This window comes from Erythrolamprus reginae, unplaced genomic scaffold (assembly GCF_031021105.1).
Source record: "Erythrolamprus reginae isolate rEryReg1 unplaced genomic scaffold, rEryReg1.hap1 scaffold_194, whole genome shotgun sequence".
Classification (NCBI taxonomy): Eukaryota; Metazoa; Chordata; class Lepidosauria; order Squamata; family Dipsadidae; genus Erythrolamprus; species Erythrolamprus reginae.
In genome coordinates, this window is record NW_027248573.1 from 5001 (window position 1) to 20313 (window position 15313).

At 53.4% G+C, this 15313-nt stretch overlaps 1 protein-coding gene across 1 annotated transcript; it reads right to left on the reverse strand.

Moving 5' to 3' along the window:
- Window positions 1–2122: 2122 nt before the first annotated feature.
- On the reverse strand, window positions 2123–12767 carry LOC139155985 (uncharacterized). Its single transcript, XM_070731366.1, has 5 exons — window positions 12757–12767; window positions 4090–5026; window positions 3842–3975; window positions 3142–3502; window positions 2123–2683 (listed from the first exon to the last, which is right to left on the reverse strand). The coding sequence occupies exons 1-5, from the start codon at window positions 12765–12767 to the stop codon at window positions 2123–2125; spliced, it is 2004 nt and encodes a 667-aa protein (XP_070587467.1).
- Between the last annotated feature and the right edge of the window lie 2546 nt (window positions 12768–15313).

Consider the following 15313-nt stretch of genomic DNA (forward strand, 5'->3'; position numbering starts at 1 on the left):
GGGGGGCTGGCGCGGAAGATGTCTGGCGCGGGGGGTGTCTGGCGCGGGGGGTGTCTGGCGCGGGGGGTGTCTGGCGCGGGGGGTGTCTGGCGCGGGGGGTGTCTGGCGCGGGGGTGTCTGGCGCGGGGGGTGTCTGGCGCGGGGGGTGTCTGGCGCGGGGGTGTCTGGCGCGGGGGGCTGGCGCGGGGGGTCTGGCGCGGGGGTGTCTGGCGCGGGGGTGTCTGGCGCGGGGGTGTCTGGCGCGGGGGTGTCTGGCGCGGGGGGTGTCTGGCGCGGGGGGGGCTGGTGCGAGGGGCTTGCGCGGGGGGGGGCTGGCGCGGGGGATGTCTGGCGCAGGAGGGCTGGCGCGGGGGTGTCTGGCGCGGGGGGTGTCTGGCGTGGGGGTGTCTGGCGCGGGGGGGCTGGCGCGAGGGGCTGGCGCAAGGGGCTGGCGCGAGGGGCGGGCGCGAGGAGGGCTGGCGAGGGGGTTCGCAGGAAGGCTGGCGCGAGGGGCACTGGCGCGGGGTGTGTCTGGCGCGAGGGGGTGTCTGGCGCGGGGGGGTGTCTGGCGCAGGGGGGCTGGCGCGGGGGTGGCTGGTGCGTTGGGTGTCTGGCGCGGGGGGGCTGGCGCGAGTGGCTGGTGCGGGGGGGGCTGGCGCGGGGGGGGCTGGCGCGGGGGATGTCTGGCGCGGGGGATGTCTGGCGCGGGGGTGTCTGGCGCGGGGAGTGTCTGGCGCGGGGGGTGTCTGGCGCGGGGGTGTCTGGCGCGGGGGTGTCTGGCGCGGAGGGGCTGGCGCGAGTGGCTGGCGCGGGGGGGGCTGGCGCGGGGGATGTCTGGCGCAGGAGGGCTGGTGCGGGGGTGTCTGGCGCGGGGGGTGTCTGGCGCGGGGTGTCTGGCGCGGGGTGTCTGGCGCGGGGGGGCTGGCGCGGGGGGGCTGGCGCGAGTGGCTGGCGCGGGGGGCTGGCGCGGGGGGGGCTGGCGCGAGGGGCTAGCGCGGGGGATGTCTGGCGCGGGGGATGTCTGGCGCGGGGGTGGCTGGCGCGGCGGGTGGCTGGCGCGGGGGGTGTCTGGCGCGGGGGGGGCTGGCGCGGGGGGGCTGGCGCGGGGGGGCTGGCGCGGGGGGGCTGGCGCGGAAGATGTCTGGCGCGGGGGTGGCTGGCGCGGGGGGTGTCTGGCGCGGGGGCTGTCTGGCGCGGGGGGGTGGCTGGCGCGGGGGGTGTCTGGCGCGGGGGTGTCTGGCGCGGGGGGTGTCTGGCGCGGGGGTGTCTGGCGCGGGGGGTGTCTGGCGCGGGGGGCTGGCGCGGGGGGTCTGGCGCGGGGGTGTCTGGCGCGGGGGGTGTCTGGCGCGGGGGTGTCTGGCGCGGGGGTGTCTGGCGCGGGGGTGTCTGGCGCGGGGGTGTCTGGCGCGGGGGGGGCTGGTGCGAGGGGCTTGCGCGGGGGGGGGCTGGCGCGGGGGATGTCTGGCGCAGGAGGGCTGGCGCGGGGGTGTCTGGCGCGGGGGGTGTCTGGCGTGGGGGTGTCTGGCGCGGGGGGGCTGGCGCGAGGGGCTGGCGCAAGGGGCTGGCGCGAGGGGCGGGCGCGAGGAGGGCTGGCGAGGGGGTTCGCAGGAAGGCTGGCGCGAGGGGCACTGGCGCGGGGTGTGTCTGGCGCGAGGGGTGTCTGGCGCGGGGGGTGTCTGGCGCAGGGGGGCTGGCGCGGGGGTGGCTGGTGCGTTGGGGTGTCTGGCGCGGGGGGGCTGGCGCGAGTGGCTGGTGCGGGGGGGGCTGGCGCGGGGGATGTCTGGCGCGGGGGATGTCTGGCACGGGGGTGTCTGGCGCGGGGGGTGTCTGGCGCGGGGGGTGTCTGGCGCGGGGGGGTGTCTGGCGCGGGGGGTGGCTGGCGCGGGGGGGTGGCTGGCGCGGGGGTGGCTGGCGCGGGGGTGGCTGGCGCGGGGGGTGGCTGGCGCGGGGGTGGCTGGCGCGGGGGGGGCTGGCGCGGGGGTGGCTGGCGCGGGGGTGGCTGGCGCGGGGGGTGGCTGGCGCGGGGGGTGGGCTGGCACGGGGGGTGGCTGGCGCGGGGGGTGGCTGGCGCAGGGGGGCTGGCGCAAGGGGCTGGCGCGAGGGGCTGGCGCGAGGAGGGCTGCCAAGGGGGTTCGCAGGGGGGCTAGCGCGAGGGGGGCTGGCGCGGGGGGGTGTCTGGCGTGAGGGGTGTCTGGCGCGGGGGGTGTCTGGTGCGGGGATCCCTGGCGCGGGGGGGGCTGGCGCGGGGGATGTCTGGCGCAGGGGGGGCTGGCGCGGGGGTGGCTGGCGCGGGGGGTGGCTGACGCGGGGGGTGGCTGGTGCGGGGATCCCTGGCGCGGGGGGGGCTGGCGCGGGGGATGTCTGGCGCAGGGGGGCTGGCGCGGGGGTGGCTGGTGCGGGGGGTGGCTGGCGCAGGGTGTCTGGTGCAGGGGGGGGCTGGCGCAAAGGGCTGGCGCAAGGAGGGCTGGCGAGGGGGGCTGGCGGAGGGGGGCTCGCAGGGGAGCTGGCGCAAGGGTCTGGAGCGGGGGGTGTCTGGCGTGGGGTTTGTCTGGCGCGGGGTGGCTGCCGCGGGGTGGCCTGGCACGGGGTGGTCTGGCGTGGGGTGGGCTGACGCGAGGGGCTGGTGAGGGGGGCTCGTGGGGGGGGTCTGGCGCGGGGGGGTCTGGCGCAGGGGGGGCTGGTGCGGGGGTCCGGCGTGGGGGGTCTAGCGGGAGGGGGCTGGCACAGGGGGGGCTGGCACGGGGGGGCTAGCCTGCTAGTCCCCAGCCTGCTACGCCCCCCCACACTAGTCCCCCCCACGCTAGCCCCCCCCACGCTAGTCCACGAGGGGCTGGCAAGGGGGGCTGGCAAGGGGGCTAGCGGGGGGCTAGGGGGAGGCTAGCAGGGGGAGCTAGCTTCTATTCTGCCTTGGTGGGATTCGATCCTGTAAAGTCTTGACTTCCATAGCAGAGCACTAGCGCTGTTAGCTATCCCTCCCCTCCCTGTCAGCCCACCTTTTTTTTGGGCCTTTATCTCGGTGTTTCTATGACGTGTCTATATTTTCCCAGCACCAACCCCAACCCTAGGAATGAAAGGTTTGCAGGGACCAGCTGTTTTGTGGGGAAATGTGGATTCAGGGGTCGTGGCCTTTCCAAACTTCGCAAGCGCTCCTTTCAAACGGACAGAAAAAGCGGGGGGCCTGGGAGGGCCTTGCGTGGGGTGGTCTAGCGCGGAGGGGTCAAGCGCGGGGGTCTGGCGCGAGGGGCTGCTGGCGCGGGGGTCTGGCACGTGGTGTCTGGCACGTGGTGTCTGGCACGGGGGTCTGGCGGTGGGGAGCTCGCGGGGGGTCTGGCGCAGGGGTGTCTGGCGCGGGGTGTCTGGCGCGTGTTGGCTGGCGCAGGGGGCTGGTGCGGGGGGGCTGGCGCGGGAGGGGCTGGCACGGGGGCTGCCAGGGGGGCTTCCGCGGAGGGGGTCAAGCGCGGGGGTCTGGCGCGAGGGGCTGCTGGCGCGGGGGGCTGGCGCGGGGGGGCTTGGCGCGCGGGACCTGGCGCGGGGGTGTCTGGCGCGTGTTGGCTGGCGTGGGGGGCTGGCACGTGTTGGCTGGCGCGGGGGGGCTGGCGCGGGGGGGCTAGCAGGGGGGCTGCCGGGGGGGCTGCCAGGGGGGCTTCCCCGGGGGGGCTGGCGCGGGGTTCTGGCGCAGGGGTGTCTGGCGCGGGGGGGCTGGCGCGGGATTGCCTGACGTGGGGGAATCTGGTGCGGGGGGGTCTGGTACAGGGGGCTGGCGGGGGGGGCTGGCGCGGGGGGGGCTGGCGCGGCATGGCTCGCGCGGGGGGGCTGCCAGGGGGTGGCTTGGCGCGGGGGTGGCTGGCATGGGGTGGCTCACGCAGGGGTGGGTGGCGCAGGGGATGTCTGGCGCGGGGGGGCTGACGCGAGGGGCTCGTGGGGGGGCTCGTGGGGGGTCTGGCGCGTGGGGTCTCTGGCGCGGAGGGGGCTGGTGCGGGGGTCCGGCGTGGGGGGCTAGCGGGAGGAGGCTAGCATGGGGGGAGCTGGCACTGCGGGGGGCTTGCACGGGGAGGGGGGCTTGCATGGGGGGGCTGGCGCGGGGGGGGCTGGCGCGGGGGTGGCTGGCACGGGGTGGTTCGTGCAGGGGTGGCTGGCGCAGGGGATGTCTGGTGCGGGGGTGTCTGGCGCAAAGGGGCTGGCGCGGGGGGGCCTGAAGCGGGGGGGTGGGCTGGCGCGGGGGTCTGGCGCGAGGAGGGCTGGCGAGGGGGCTGGCCAGGTGGCTCGCAGGGGGGCTGGCGGGGGAGCTGGCGCAAGGGTCTGGAGCAGGGGGTGTCTGGCGTGGTGGTTGTCAGGCGCGGGGGGGCTGGCGCGGGGGTCTGCCGCGGGGGCCTGCCACGGGGGCTGGCACGGGGTGGTCTGGCGCGGGGGGGGGCTGGCGCGGGGGGCTGGCGCAGGGGGGGCTGGCACGGGGGCTGGCGCAGGGGGGCTGGCGCGGGGGGGTGTCTGGCGCGGGGGGGGGGCTGGCGCGGAGGGGGCTGGCGAGGGGGGGCTGGCGAGGGGGGGCTGGCGCATGGGTCTGGCGCGAGGAAGGCTGGCGGGGGGGCTGGCGGAAGGGTCTGGAGCGTGGGGTGTCTGGCGTGGGGGTTGTCTGGCGCGGGGGGCTGGCGCGGGGGAGGCTGGCGCGGGGTGGCCTGGCGCGGGGGTGGCTGGCACGGGGTGGCTGGCGCGGGGTGGCTGGTGCGGGGGGGGCTGGCGCAAAGGGCTGACGCGAGGAGGGCTGGCGAGGGGGCTGGCGGGGGGGGCTCGCAGGGGGGCTGGCGCAAGGGTCTGGAGCGGGGGGTGTCTGGCGTGGGGTTTGTCTGCCGCGGGGTGGCTGCCGCGGGGGCTGCCGCAGGGACCTCGCGGGGGGCCTGGCACGGGGTGGTCTGGCGCGGGTGGGGTCTGCTGCGGGGGTGGCTGGCGCGGGGTGGGCTGACGCGAGGGGCTGGTGAGGGGGGCTCGTGGGGGGGCTGGCGCGTGGGGGCTGGCGCGTGGGGGGCTGGTGCGGGGGTCCGGCGTGGGGGGTCTAGCGGGAGGGGGCTAGCATGGGGGGGGCTTGCACGGGGGGGGGCTAGCGTGGGGCAGGCTAGCCTGCTAGTCCCCAGCCTGCTACGCCCCCACGCTAGCCCCCCCCACGCTAGTCCACGAGGGGCTGGCAAGGGGGGCTGGCGGGGGGGCTGGCAAGGGGGCTAGCGGGGGGCTAGGGGGAGGCTAGCTTGGGGGGGGCTAGCGTGGGGGGGACTAGCAGTGGTCACGTCCTGTATTGCGTACCCCAAAAGAAATCTATTGGATTTTAATTTTATTATCCCATATCTTTATTATTAATGCCTTATTAATATTAACAAGCGATGATGCGGTTCGCTACATCAAAGGAATGGGGGAGCAATCCTGAAAGGCAAGGAGGGTGGGGGCAATTCTAATCTCTGGGGGGAGGTGGTTCCAGAGGGCTGGGGCCGCCACAGAGAAGGTCCTGCCATCACATTGACCCTGGTATGCCTGATTCAGCATAGTTAATAATGGGGAAACTGCCCTCCGGTGGTTATGTCCGGTATTGCGCACCCCAAAACAAATCTATTGGATTTCAATTTTATTATCCCATATCTTTATTATTAATGCCTTATTAATATTAACAAGCGATGATGCGGTTCGCTACATCAAAGGAATGGGGGAGCAATCCTGAAAGGCAAGGAGGGTGCGGGCAATTCTAATCTCTGGGGGGGGGGTGGTTCCAGAGGGCCGGGGCCGCCACAGAGAAGGTCCCATAATCACATTGACCCTGCTATGCCTGATTCAGCATTGTTAATGATAACCCTAACCCTAAAACTAACCCTAACCCGAAAACTAACCCCAACCCATAACCCACCCCTACCCCAACAACAACCCTAACAACAACAATCCCAACAACAACCCCCAACCCCAACAACCCCCCCAACCCCAACCCCAACAATCCTAAGTGTCTGGGGGCCCCGCCATTGTAAAACTACTTTAAGTCGCCAAGCCACTCCATCCCCGGGGGATCATTTCCCGCTTTACGCCAAGCGAGGCGGTCCCATAGCCCAGTGTTTCCCAACCTTGGCAACCTGAACATATCTGGACTTCAACTCCAAGAATTCCCCAGCCAGGGAATGCTGGCTGCAGAATTCTGGGAGTTGAAGTCCAGATATCTTCAGGTTCTCAAGGTTGGGAAGCACTGCCATAGGCTATTTCAGGAACTGGCTTAAGCCGATTGTTTGGACTCGTCCAGGAGAAAGAAAGAAGCGGGAGCGGCGAGGGAAAGAAACAGCGTCCTGGCATCGGTCAGGCGGAGCGTGGCTTATTTACGGCTCCTTGACACTTCTCCCTTCTTGGAAGAGGCCTTGTTGACAAAACCATGTGCTTTCTAGCGAGGGGAGGGGGATCCCACACCCGGCAGCCACTGGCGAGGAGCTGGAAAGGACGAGGGGAGAGAAAAAGCAGGGCACCAGCAGTAGGGCAGATGTCTTGAGGGGGCACTCCCACCTGGAAGGAAGGGAAGAAAGGCGAGGGCGAGCTAGGAAGGAAGAAGGAAGGAGAAATGGAGAAGGAAAAAGAAATGGGAGGGAGGGAGAAAGGAAGGAAATAAGAAAGGAAGGAGAAATGGAGAAGGAAAAAGAAATGGGAGGGAGGGAGAAAGGAAGGAAATAAGAAAGGAAGGAGAAATGGAGAAGGAAAAAGAAATGAGAGGGAGGGAGGAAAGAAGAAGGAAGGAAGGAAGGGTAAAATAGGCGATCAAGAGAGGAATGGGTGAATGAATGGACGGAGGGTGGGAAGGAAGGAAAGAGGGAAGGGACAGGAACAGAGGAAGGGTGCAAAGGAAGCAAGGAAAGGTGTGAAAGGGGAGAGCAAGAGAGGAAGGAGTGAAAGAAGGGAGTGAGGGGGGAAAGAAGGGAGGAAGGAGAAGGAAAGCAAGAAATGGAGGGAGGGAAGGAGAAGGAAAGAAAGGAGGAATGGACAGGAACAGAGGAAGGAAGGAAACTTATGAAAGGAGAGAGTAAGAGAGGACGGACTGAAGGAAGGGGGGAGAGAAGAATGTAGGAAGGAGAAAGAAAAGAAGAAATAGAGGAAGGGAAGGTAAAAGAGAGAAAGAAAAAGCATGAAAGAAAGAGAAATAAAAAGAGAGAGGGGGAATGTAGGGAAGGAAGGAGAGAAAAAAAGAGAAAGAAAGAAAGCAAGAGAAAGAAAAAAGAATGAAAGAACAAGAGAGAAAGAGAAAAAAAGGAAAAAAAGGAAAGAAGGAAAGAAAGAGAATGAAAGAGAAATAAAAATATAAACGGGGAATGAAAGAAATGGAAGGAGGGAAGGAAAGAGAGAAAGAAAAAGGAAGAAAGAGAAAGAAAAGAATGAAAGAGAAAGAGAGAAAGAAAGAAAGAAAGAAAGAAAGAAAGAGAAATGAAAGAAAGAAGAAAGGGAAAAGAAAGAGAATGAAAGAGAAATAAAAAGAGAGAGGGGGAAAGAAAGAAATGGAAGGAGGGAAGGAAGAAGAGAAAGAAAGAGAAAAAGAGAAAGAAAAAAAGAATGAAAGAAAAAGAAAGAAAAAGAAACAAAAGAAAGAAAGAAGGAAAGAAAGAGCAAAGAAAGACAATGAAAGAGAAATAAAAATAAAGAGGGGGGAATGAAAGAAATGGAAGGAGGGAAGGAAGGAGAGAAACAAAGAAAAAGAAAGAAAACAAGAGAAAGAAAAGAATGAAAGAGAAAGAGAAAGAAAAAGAAAGAAGGAAAGAAAGAAAGAGAATGAAAGAAATAAAAAGAGAGAGAGGGAAAGAAAAAATGGAATGAGGGAAGGAAGGAGCGAAATAAAGAGAAAGAAAGAAAGCAAGAGAAAGAAAAGAATGAAAGAGAGAGAAAGAAAGAAAAAGAAAGAGAATGAAAGAGAAATAAAAATAGAGAGGGGGAATGAAAGAAATGGAAGGAGGAAAGGAAGGAGAGAAAGAAAAGAATGAAAGAGAAAGAGAGAAAGAGAGAAAAAGAAACGAAAGAAAGAAGGAAAGAGAGAAAAGAGAATGAAAGAGAAATAAAAAGAGAGAGGGGGAAAGAAAGAAATGGAATGAGGGAAGGAAGAAGAGAAAGAGAAAGAAAGAAAGAGAAAGAAAAAAAGAATGAAAGAAAAAGAAAGAAAGAAAAAGAAACAAAAGAAAGAAGGAAAGAAAGAGAAAAGAAAGAGAATGAAAGAGAAATAAAAATAGAGGGGGAATGAAAGAAATGGAACGAGGGAAGGAAGAAGAGAAAGAAAGAGAAAGAAAGAAAGAAAGAGAAAGAAAAAAAGAATGAAAGAAAAAGAAACAAAAGAAAGAAGGAAAGAAAGAGAAAAGAAAGAGAATGAAAGAGAAATAAAAATAGAGAGGGGGAATGAAAGAAATGGAACGAGGGAAGGAAGGAGAGAAAGAGAAAGAAAGAAAAAGAAAGACAAAAAGAATGAAAGAAAAAGAAACAAAAGAAAGAAGGAAAGAAAGAGAAAAGAAAGAGAATGAAAGACAAATAAAAAGAGAGAGGGGGAAAGAAAGAAATGGAAGGAGGGAAGGAAGGAGAGAAAGAAAGAGAAAGAAAGAAAAGAATGAAAGAGAAAGAGAGAAAGAAAGAAAGAAAAAGAAACGAAAGAAAGAAAGAGAAAAGAAAGAGAATGAAAGAGAAATAAAAAGAGAGGGGGAAAGAAAGAAATGGAATGAGGGAAGGAAGGACAGAAAGAAAGAAAAAGAAAGAAAGAAAGAAAGAGAAAGAAAAAAAGAATGAAAGAGAAACAGAGAAAGAAGGAAAGAGAAAAGAAAGAGAATGAAAGAGAAATAAAAATAGAGAGGGGGAAGGAAAGAAATGGAAAGAGGGAAGGAAGGAGAGACAGAAAGAGAAAGAAAGAAAGCAAGAGAAAGAAAAGAAGGAAAGAGAGAAAGAAAGAAAAAGAAACAAAAGAAAGAAAGAAGGAAAGAAAGAGAAAAGAAAGAGAATGAAAGAGAAATAAAAAGAGAGGGGGAAAGAAAGAAATGGAAGGAGGGAAGGAAGGAGAGAAAGAAAGAGAAAGAAAGAAAGCAAGAGAAAGAAAAAAAGAATGAAAGAAAAAGAGAAAGAAAGAAAAAGAAACGAAAGAAAGAAAGAAAGAGAAAAGAAAGAGAATGAAAGAGAAATAAAAAGAGAGGGGGAAAGAAAGAAATGGAAGGAGGGAAGGAAGGAGAGAAAGAAAAAAAGAATGAAAGAGAAAGAAAGAGAAACAAAAGAAAGAAAGAAGGAAGGAAAGAAAGAGAAAAGAAAGAATGAAAGAGAAATAAAAAGAGAGGGAGAAAGAAAGAAATGGAATGAGTGAAGGAAGGAGAGAAAGAACAAGAAAGAAAGAAAGAAAAGAATGAAAGAGAGAGAAAGAAAGAAAGAAGGAAAAAAGAGAAAAGAAACAGAATGAAAGAGAAATAAAAATAGAGAGGGGGAATGAAAGAAATGGAAGGAGGAAAGGAAGGAGAGAAAGAGAAAGAAAGAAAGCAAGAGAAAGAAAAGAATGAAAGAGAAAGAGAGAAAGAAAGAAAAAGAAATGAAAGAAAGAAGGAAAGAAAGAGAATGAAAGAGAAATAAAAAGAGAGGGGGAAAGAAAGAAATGGAATGAGGGAAGGAAGGAGAGAAAGAAATAGAAACAAAGAAAGAAAGAAAGGGAAAAAAGAAGGAAAGAGAAAGAGAGAAAGAAAGAAGGAAAGAGAAAAGAAAGAATGAAAGAGAAATAAAAATAGAAAGGCGGAATGAAAGAATTGGAATGAGGGAAGGAAGGACAGAAAGAGAAAGAAAGAAAGAAAGAAAAAGAAAAAAAGAATGAAAGAGAAACAGAGAAAGTAGGAAAGAGAAAAGAAAGAGAATGAAAGACAAATAAAGAGAGGGGAAAAGAAAGAAATGGAAGGAGGGAAGGAAGGAGAGAAAGAAAGAAAAAGAAAGAAAAGAATGAAAGAGAAAGAGAGAGAGAAAGAAAAAGAAACGAAAGAAAGAAAGAGAATGAAAGAGAAATAAAAAGAGAGAGGAGAAAAGAAAGAAATAGAATGAGGGAAGGAAGGAGAGAAAGATAAAGAAAGAGAGCAAGAGAAAGAAAAGAATGAAAGAGAAAGAGAGAAAGAAAGAAAGAAAAATGAAAAAAAGAAGGAAAGAAAGAGAAGAAAGAGAATGAAAGAGAATTAAAAAGAGAGGGGAAAAGAAAGAAATGGAAGGAGGAAAGGAAGGAGAGAAAGAGAGAAAGGAAGAAAAAGAAAGAAAAGAAAGAAAAAGAAACGAAAGGAAAGAAGGAAAGAAAGAGAAAAGAAAGAGAATGAAAGAGAAATTAAAAGAGAGAGGGGGAATGAAAGAAATGGAACGAGGTAAGGAAGGAGAGAAAGAAAGAGAGAGAAAGAAAGAAAGCAAGAGAAAGAAAAGAATGAAAGAGAAAGAGAGAAAGAAGGAAAAAGAAATGAAAGAAAGGACAGAAGGAGAAAAGAAAGAGAATGAAAGAGAAATAAAAAGAAAGAGGGGGAATGAAAGAAATGGAAGGAGGGAAGGAAGGAGAGAAAGAAAGAAAGAAAGAAAGAAAAGGAAATGAAAGAAAGAAAGAAGGAAAGAAAGAGAAAAAAAAGAAAGAGAAATAAAAAGAGAGTGGGGGAAAGAAAGAAATGGAAGGAGGGAAGGAAGGAGAGAAAGAAAGAGAAAGAAAGAAAGAAAAAGAAAAGAATGAAAGAGAAAGAGAGAAAGAAAGAAAAACCCAGTTAAGAAAGGCTGTGATGGCCTGTTAGAAACATAGAAACATAGAAACATAGAAGTCTGACGGCAGAAAAAGACCCCATGGTCCATCTAGTCTGCCCTTATACTATTTTCTGTATTTTATCTTAGGATGGATACTATATGTTTATCCCAGGCATGTTTAAATTCAGTTACTGTGGATTTATCTACCACGTCTGCTGGAAGTTTGTTCCAAGGATCTACTACTCTTTCAGTAAAATAATATTTTCTCATGTTGCTTTTCATCTTTCCCCCAACTAACCTCAGATTGTGTCCCCTTGTTCTTGTGTTCACTTTCCTATTAAAAACACTTCCCTCCTGGACCTTATTTAACCCTTTAATATATTTAAATGTTTCGATCATGTCCCCCCTTTTCCTTCTGTCCTCCAGACTATACAGATTGAGTTCATGAAGTCTTTCCTGATACGTTTTATACTTAAGACCTTCCACCATTCTTGTAGCCCGTCTTTGGACCCGTTCAATTTTGTCAATATCTTTTTGTAGGTGAGGTCTCCAGAACTGAACACAGTACTCCAAATGTGGTCTCACCAGCATTCTATATAGCGGGATCATAATCTCCCTCTTCCTGCTTATTATACCTCTAGCTATGCAGCCAAGCAAACTGTTCACCCATTTTGAGACTGTCAGAAATCACTACGCCTAAATCCTTTTCTTTTGAAGTATTTGCTAACACAGAACTGCCAATACAATATCAATCATAAGATTTTAATAAAGAAGTAAATATAGAATACAGGAGCCATGAAGAAAATTATCATCATCATCATCATCATCATCATCATCCTTACTTACTTACTTATTTATTTATTTATTTAATCATTTATTTATTGGATTTATATGCCGCCCCTCTGTGAAGACTCAAGGCGGTCATAAAACAGCAGTCATAAAACAGTGTACAATTATAATCCAATACGAAACGCAAGGAGGGTGGGGGCAATTCTAATCTCTGGGGAGAGTTGGTTCCAGAGGGCCGGGGCCGCCACAGAGAAGGTCCCATAATCACATTGACCCCGCTATGCCTGATTCAGCATTGTTAATGATAGAAACCTGCCCTCCGGTGGTCACGTCCGGTGTTTTGCGGAGGCAAAAAGAAATCTATTGGATTTTAATTTTATTATCCGATATCTTTATTATTAACGCCTTATTAATATTAACAAGCGATGATGCGGGTTTGCTACATCAAAGGAATGGGGGAGCAATCCTGAAAGGCAAGGAGGGTGGGGGAAATTCTAATCTCTGGGGGGAGTTGGTTCCAGACGGCCGGGGCCGCCACAGAGAAGGTCCCGCCATCACATCAACCCCGTTATGCCTGATTCAGCATTGTTAATGATAGAAACCTGCCCTCCGGTGCTCACGTCCAGTATTTTGCGGAGGCAAAAAGAAATCTATTGGATTTTAATTTTATTATCCGATATCTTTATTATTAACGCCTTATTAATATTAACAAGCGATGATACGGGTTTGCTACATCAAAGGAATGGGGGAGCAATCCTGAAAGGCAAGGAGGGCGGGGGCAATTCTAATCTCTGGGTGGAGTGGGTTCCAGAGGGCCGGGGCCGCCACAGAGAAGATCCCGCCATCACATTAACCCCGCTATGCCTGATTCGGCATTGTTAATGATAGAAAGCTGCCCTCCGGTGGTCACGTCCGGTATTTTGCGGACGCAAAAAGAAATCTATTGGATTTTAATTTTATTATCCGATATCTTTATTATTAACGCCTTATTAATATTAACAAGCGATGATGCGGTTTGCTACATCAAAGGAATGGGGGAGCAATCCTGAAAGGCAAGGAGGGTGGGGGCAATTCTAATCTCTGGGGGGAGGTGGTTCCAGAGGGCCGAGGCCGCCAGAGAAGGCTCTTCCCCTGGGTCCCGCCATCACCTTAACCCTAACCCTAACCCTAACTTTTTTACAAATCAATCGTTTTTTATGCACAGACAAGTGAACTTCAAAATTTGATGTACCTCTCTACTTTGGCATTTGAGACTATTTTCATTTTAATAGCAAATACCTCAAAGCCATGATGGCAAACCTATAGTACACGTGTCACAAGTGGCACATGGAGTCATATGGGTGGACACGCAGGCTCAGGTCTGGTGCACCAGTTGGGCCTTCTGGGCCTAGTGGGAGTCAGGATACATCCTGTTTCAGCCTCCAGGGTGGGGTGGGGGAGGCCGTTTTCCCCCTCCCCAAAGGCTGTGCCATCGCGTGCTGGGAGCCATGCATGGGATTATGGGTATGGGCACGCACCCTCCCCCCCCTTTTGCCACGAGAACCAAAAAAGGTTCGCTATTGTTTTTATTGTAAGCCGCCCAGAGTCCAATGTGAAGTTGGGTACGTATAAATTTTACAAAGAAATAAACAAACAAATTGCTGCCTTAGAGGTTTAGGAATGAGAGATTCAATTTCACTTAGATGATTTTTTTTCCCTAGCATGAATCAGAATAAAGCTGGAAGGGACCTTGGAGGTCTTCTAATCCAGCCCCCTGCTCAAGCAGGAAATCTTATACCGTTTCAGGCTAGTCGCTTCTTCCCTAAAGCACCCTCGATCCTCGCTGTTAGGCAGTTTCTCAATGCCAGGTTGCTTCTCTTTGATTGGTTTCCATCGTTTTTGGTCCTGCCTTTCAGTGCTTTGGGGAATAATTTGATACCCTCTTCTTTATGGCAGCCTCTCAAATATTGGGATGCTGCTATCATGTCCCCACTAATCCTTCTTTTCTCTAGATTAGCCAAACCCAAATCCTCCAACCGTTCTTCCTGTGTTTTAGCCGCCAGGTCTTGAATCTTCTTAGTTGTCCTTCTCTGCACCTTTCCCAAAGTCTCAACATCTTTTTATACTTTATAAAGTACGCTGCTCAAAAAATAAAAATAAAGGGAACCTTCAAATAACACACTCTAGATCTGAATGAATGAAATACTGAACCCTTCGTTCTGTACAAAGTTGAATGTGCACAAGAGCCTGTATAATTGACTGTCAATCAGTGTTGCTTCCTAAGTGGACGGTTTGATTTCACAAAAGTTTGATTTACTTGGAGTTCTATTCTGCTGTTTAAGTGTTCCCTTTATTTTTTTTGGAGCGGTATATAATTTATACTTTGTTATCAACCCAGGAGAGAACGCGTAGGAACAGAAAGTCAGAATCAAGGGTGTCATAGTAGAACAGCAATGCAATTGGACGTTAGGATGAAACTTTGTTCTGCTTATACTGGAAGGCAAGATAACAAGGCCACGAACCAGAGGCTTTGTGACAACAACAAAACCTAGAGTTTAGCTGCTGGTTAAGGAGTTAAACTGCTGAAAAATGAGAAAAAATTAAAGCCAGGCCAATTAATAGAAACTGTTTAATCAGAATACTGTTCCCGGGAATCATACGTAAACACAATCCTGTAATGTGCGTTGGGATAAGACCGGAAAGCCTGTGAAATGGAGCCCCTGCGTCTCCTCGTTCTGTGGCCCTTATTTCAGTAGTGTCATGACAGCTTAAGAATGTTCGAGGGGGGAGTGAAAGCTGTTTGACTTTTTTCAAACTCTATTTTTAAGAATTTAACGGATTAAGAGTTGGAAGGACCTTACAGGTCATCTAGTCCAAGCGGGAGACCCTACGTCTGCTTCTACCTAGGATCAAACTCACAAACTCCCGATAGTGAGGGAAGAGCTCCACTTCTTGGCCACAATAGCTGGCTTACAAAAAGTTGAAAGAAGTTGACCGTCCTGTTAAGCATAAGTAGTTGTGTATGGATTAGATATGGTGCTACATCTATTTATTTTATTTATTTGTTTGTTTTGTCAAGTATGGATTGGTGGTATACAAAGATATAATAATATTTATATACAGGATACTGTACTAGAAACATTAGGACAGGGGATGGAAGGCACGCTGGTGCGCTTATGCACGCCCCTTACTAACCTCTTGGGAATCAGGAGATGTCAAAAGTAGATAATCTAAGGGTAAAGTTTTGGGGGTTAAGAGATGATACTACAGAGTCTGGTAGTGACTTCCATGCATCAACTACTCGGTTACTAAATTTGTATTCCCTGCAGTCAAGTTTAGAGCGGTTTACTTTAAGTTTGTATCTGTTGTGTGCTCGTGTGTTGTTGTGGTTGAAGCTGAAGTAGTCTTTGACGGGAAGGACGTTGTAGCAGATGATTTTATGGGCTTTGGTTGTCGTGTTTAAGGGGACGTAGGTCTAAGCTTTCTAAACTTAGGATTGTAAGTCTAGTTACGTAGGGTATTCTGTTACGAGTGGAGGAGTGGAGGGCTCTTCTAAAAAAATATCTCTGGATGTTTTCTAGAGTGTTTATGTCGGAAATGCGGTGGGGGTTCCAGACAGATGAGCTGTATTCGAGGCTTGGTCTGGCAAAGGTGGTTCTTTCTGACTCTAGTTCAAAAATAGCAGCTCAGCATCAGCTTGCTATGGCTACGTGAACTCTTGCGTGAAGACACGCTTGAGTCTGTCTTGAGTCCTGGTAACTATAAGGACAAGTCTTCTAGCCCAGTGTTTGGAAGTGGTTTGCCAATTACTTCTTCCTAAGCCGAAAGAGAATGACTGTGGTTGGCTTGCCTGCAT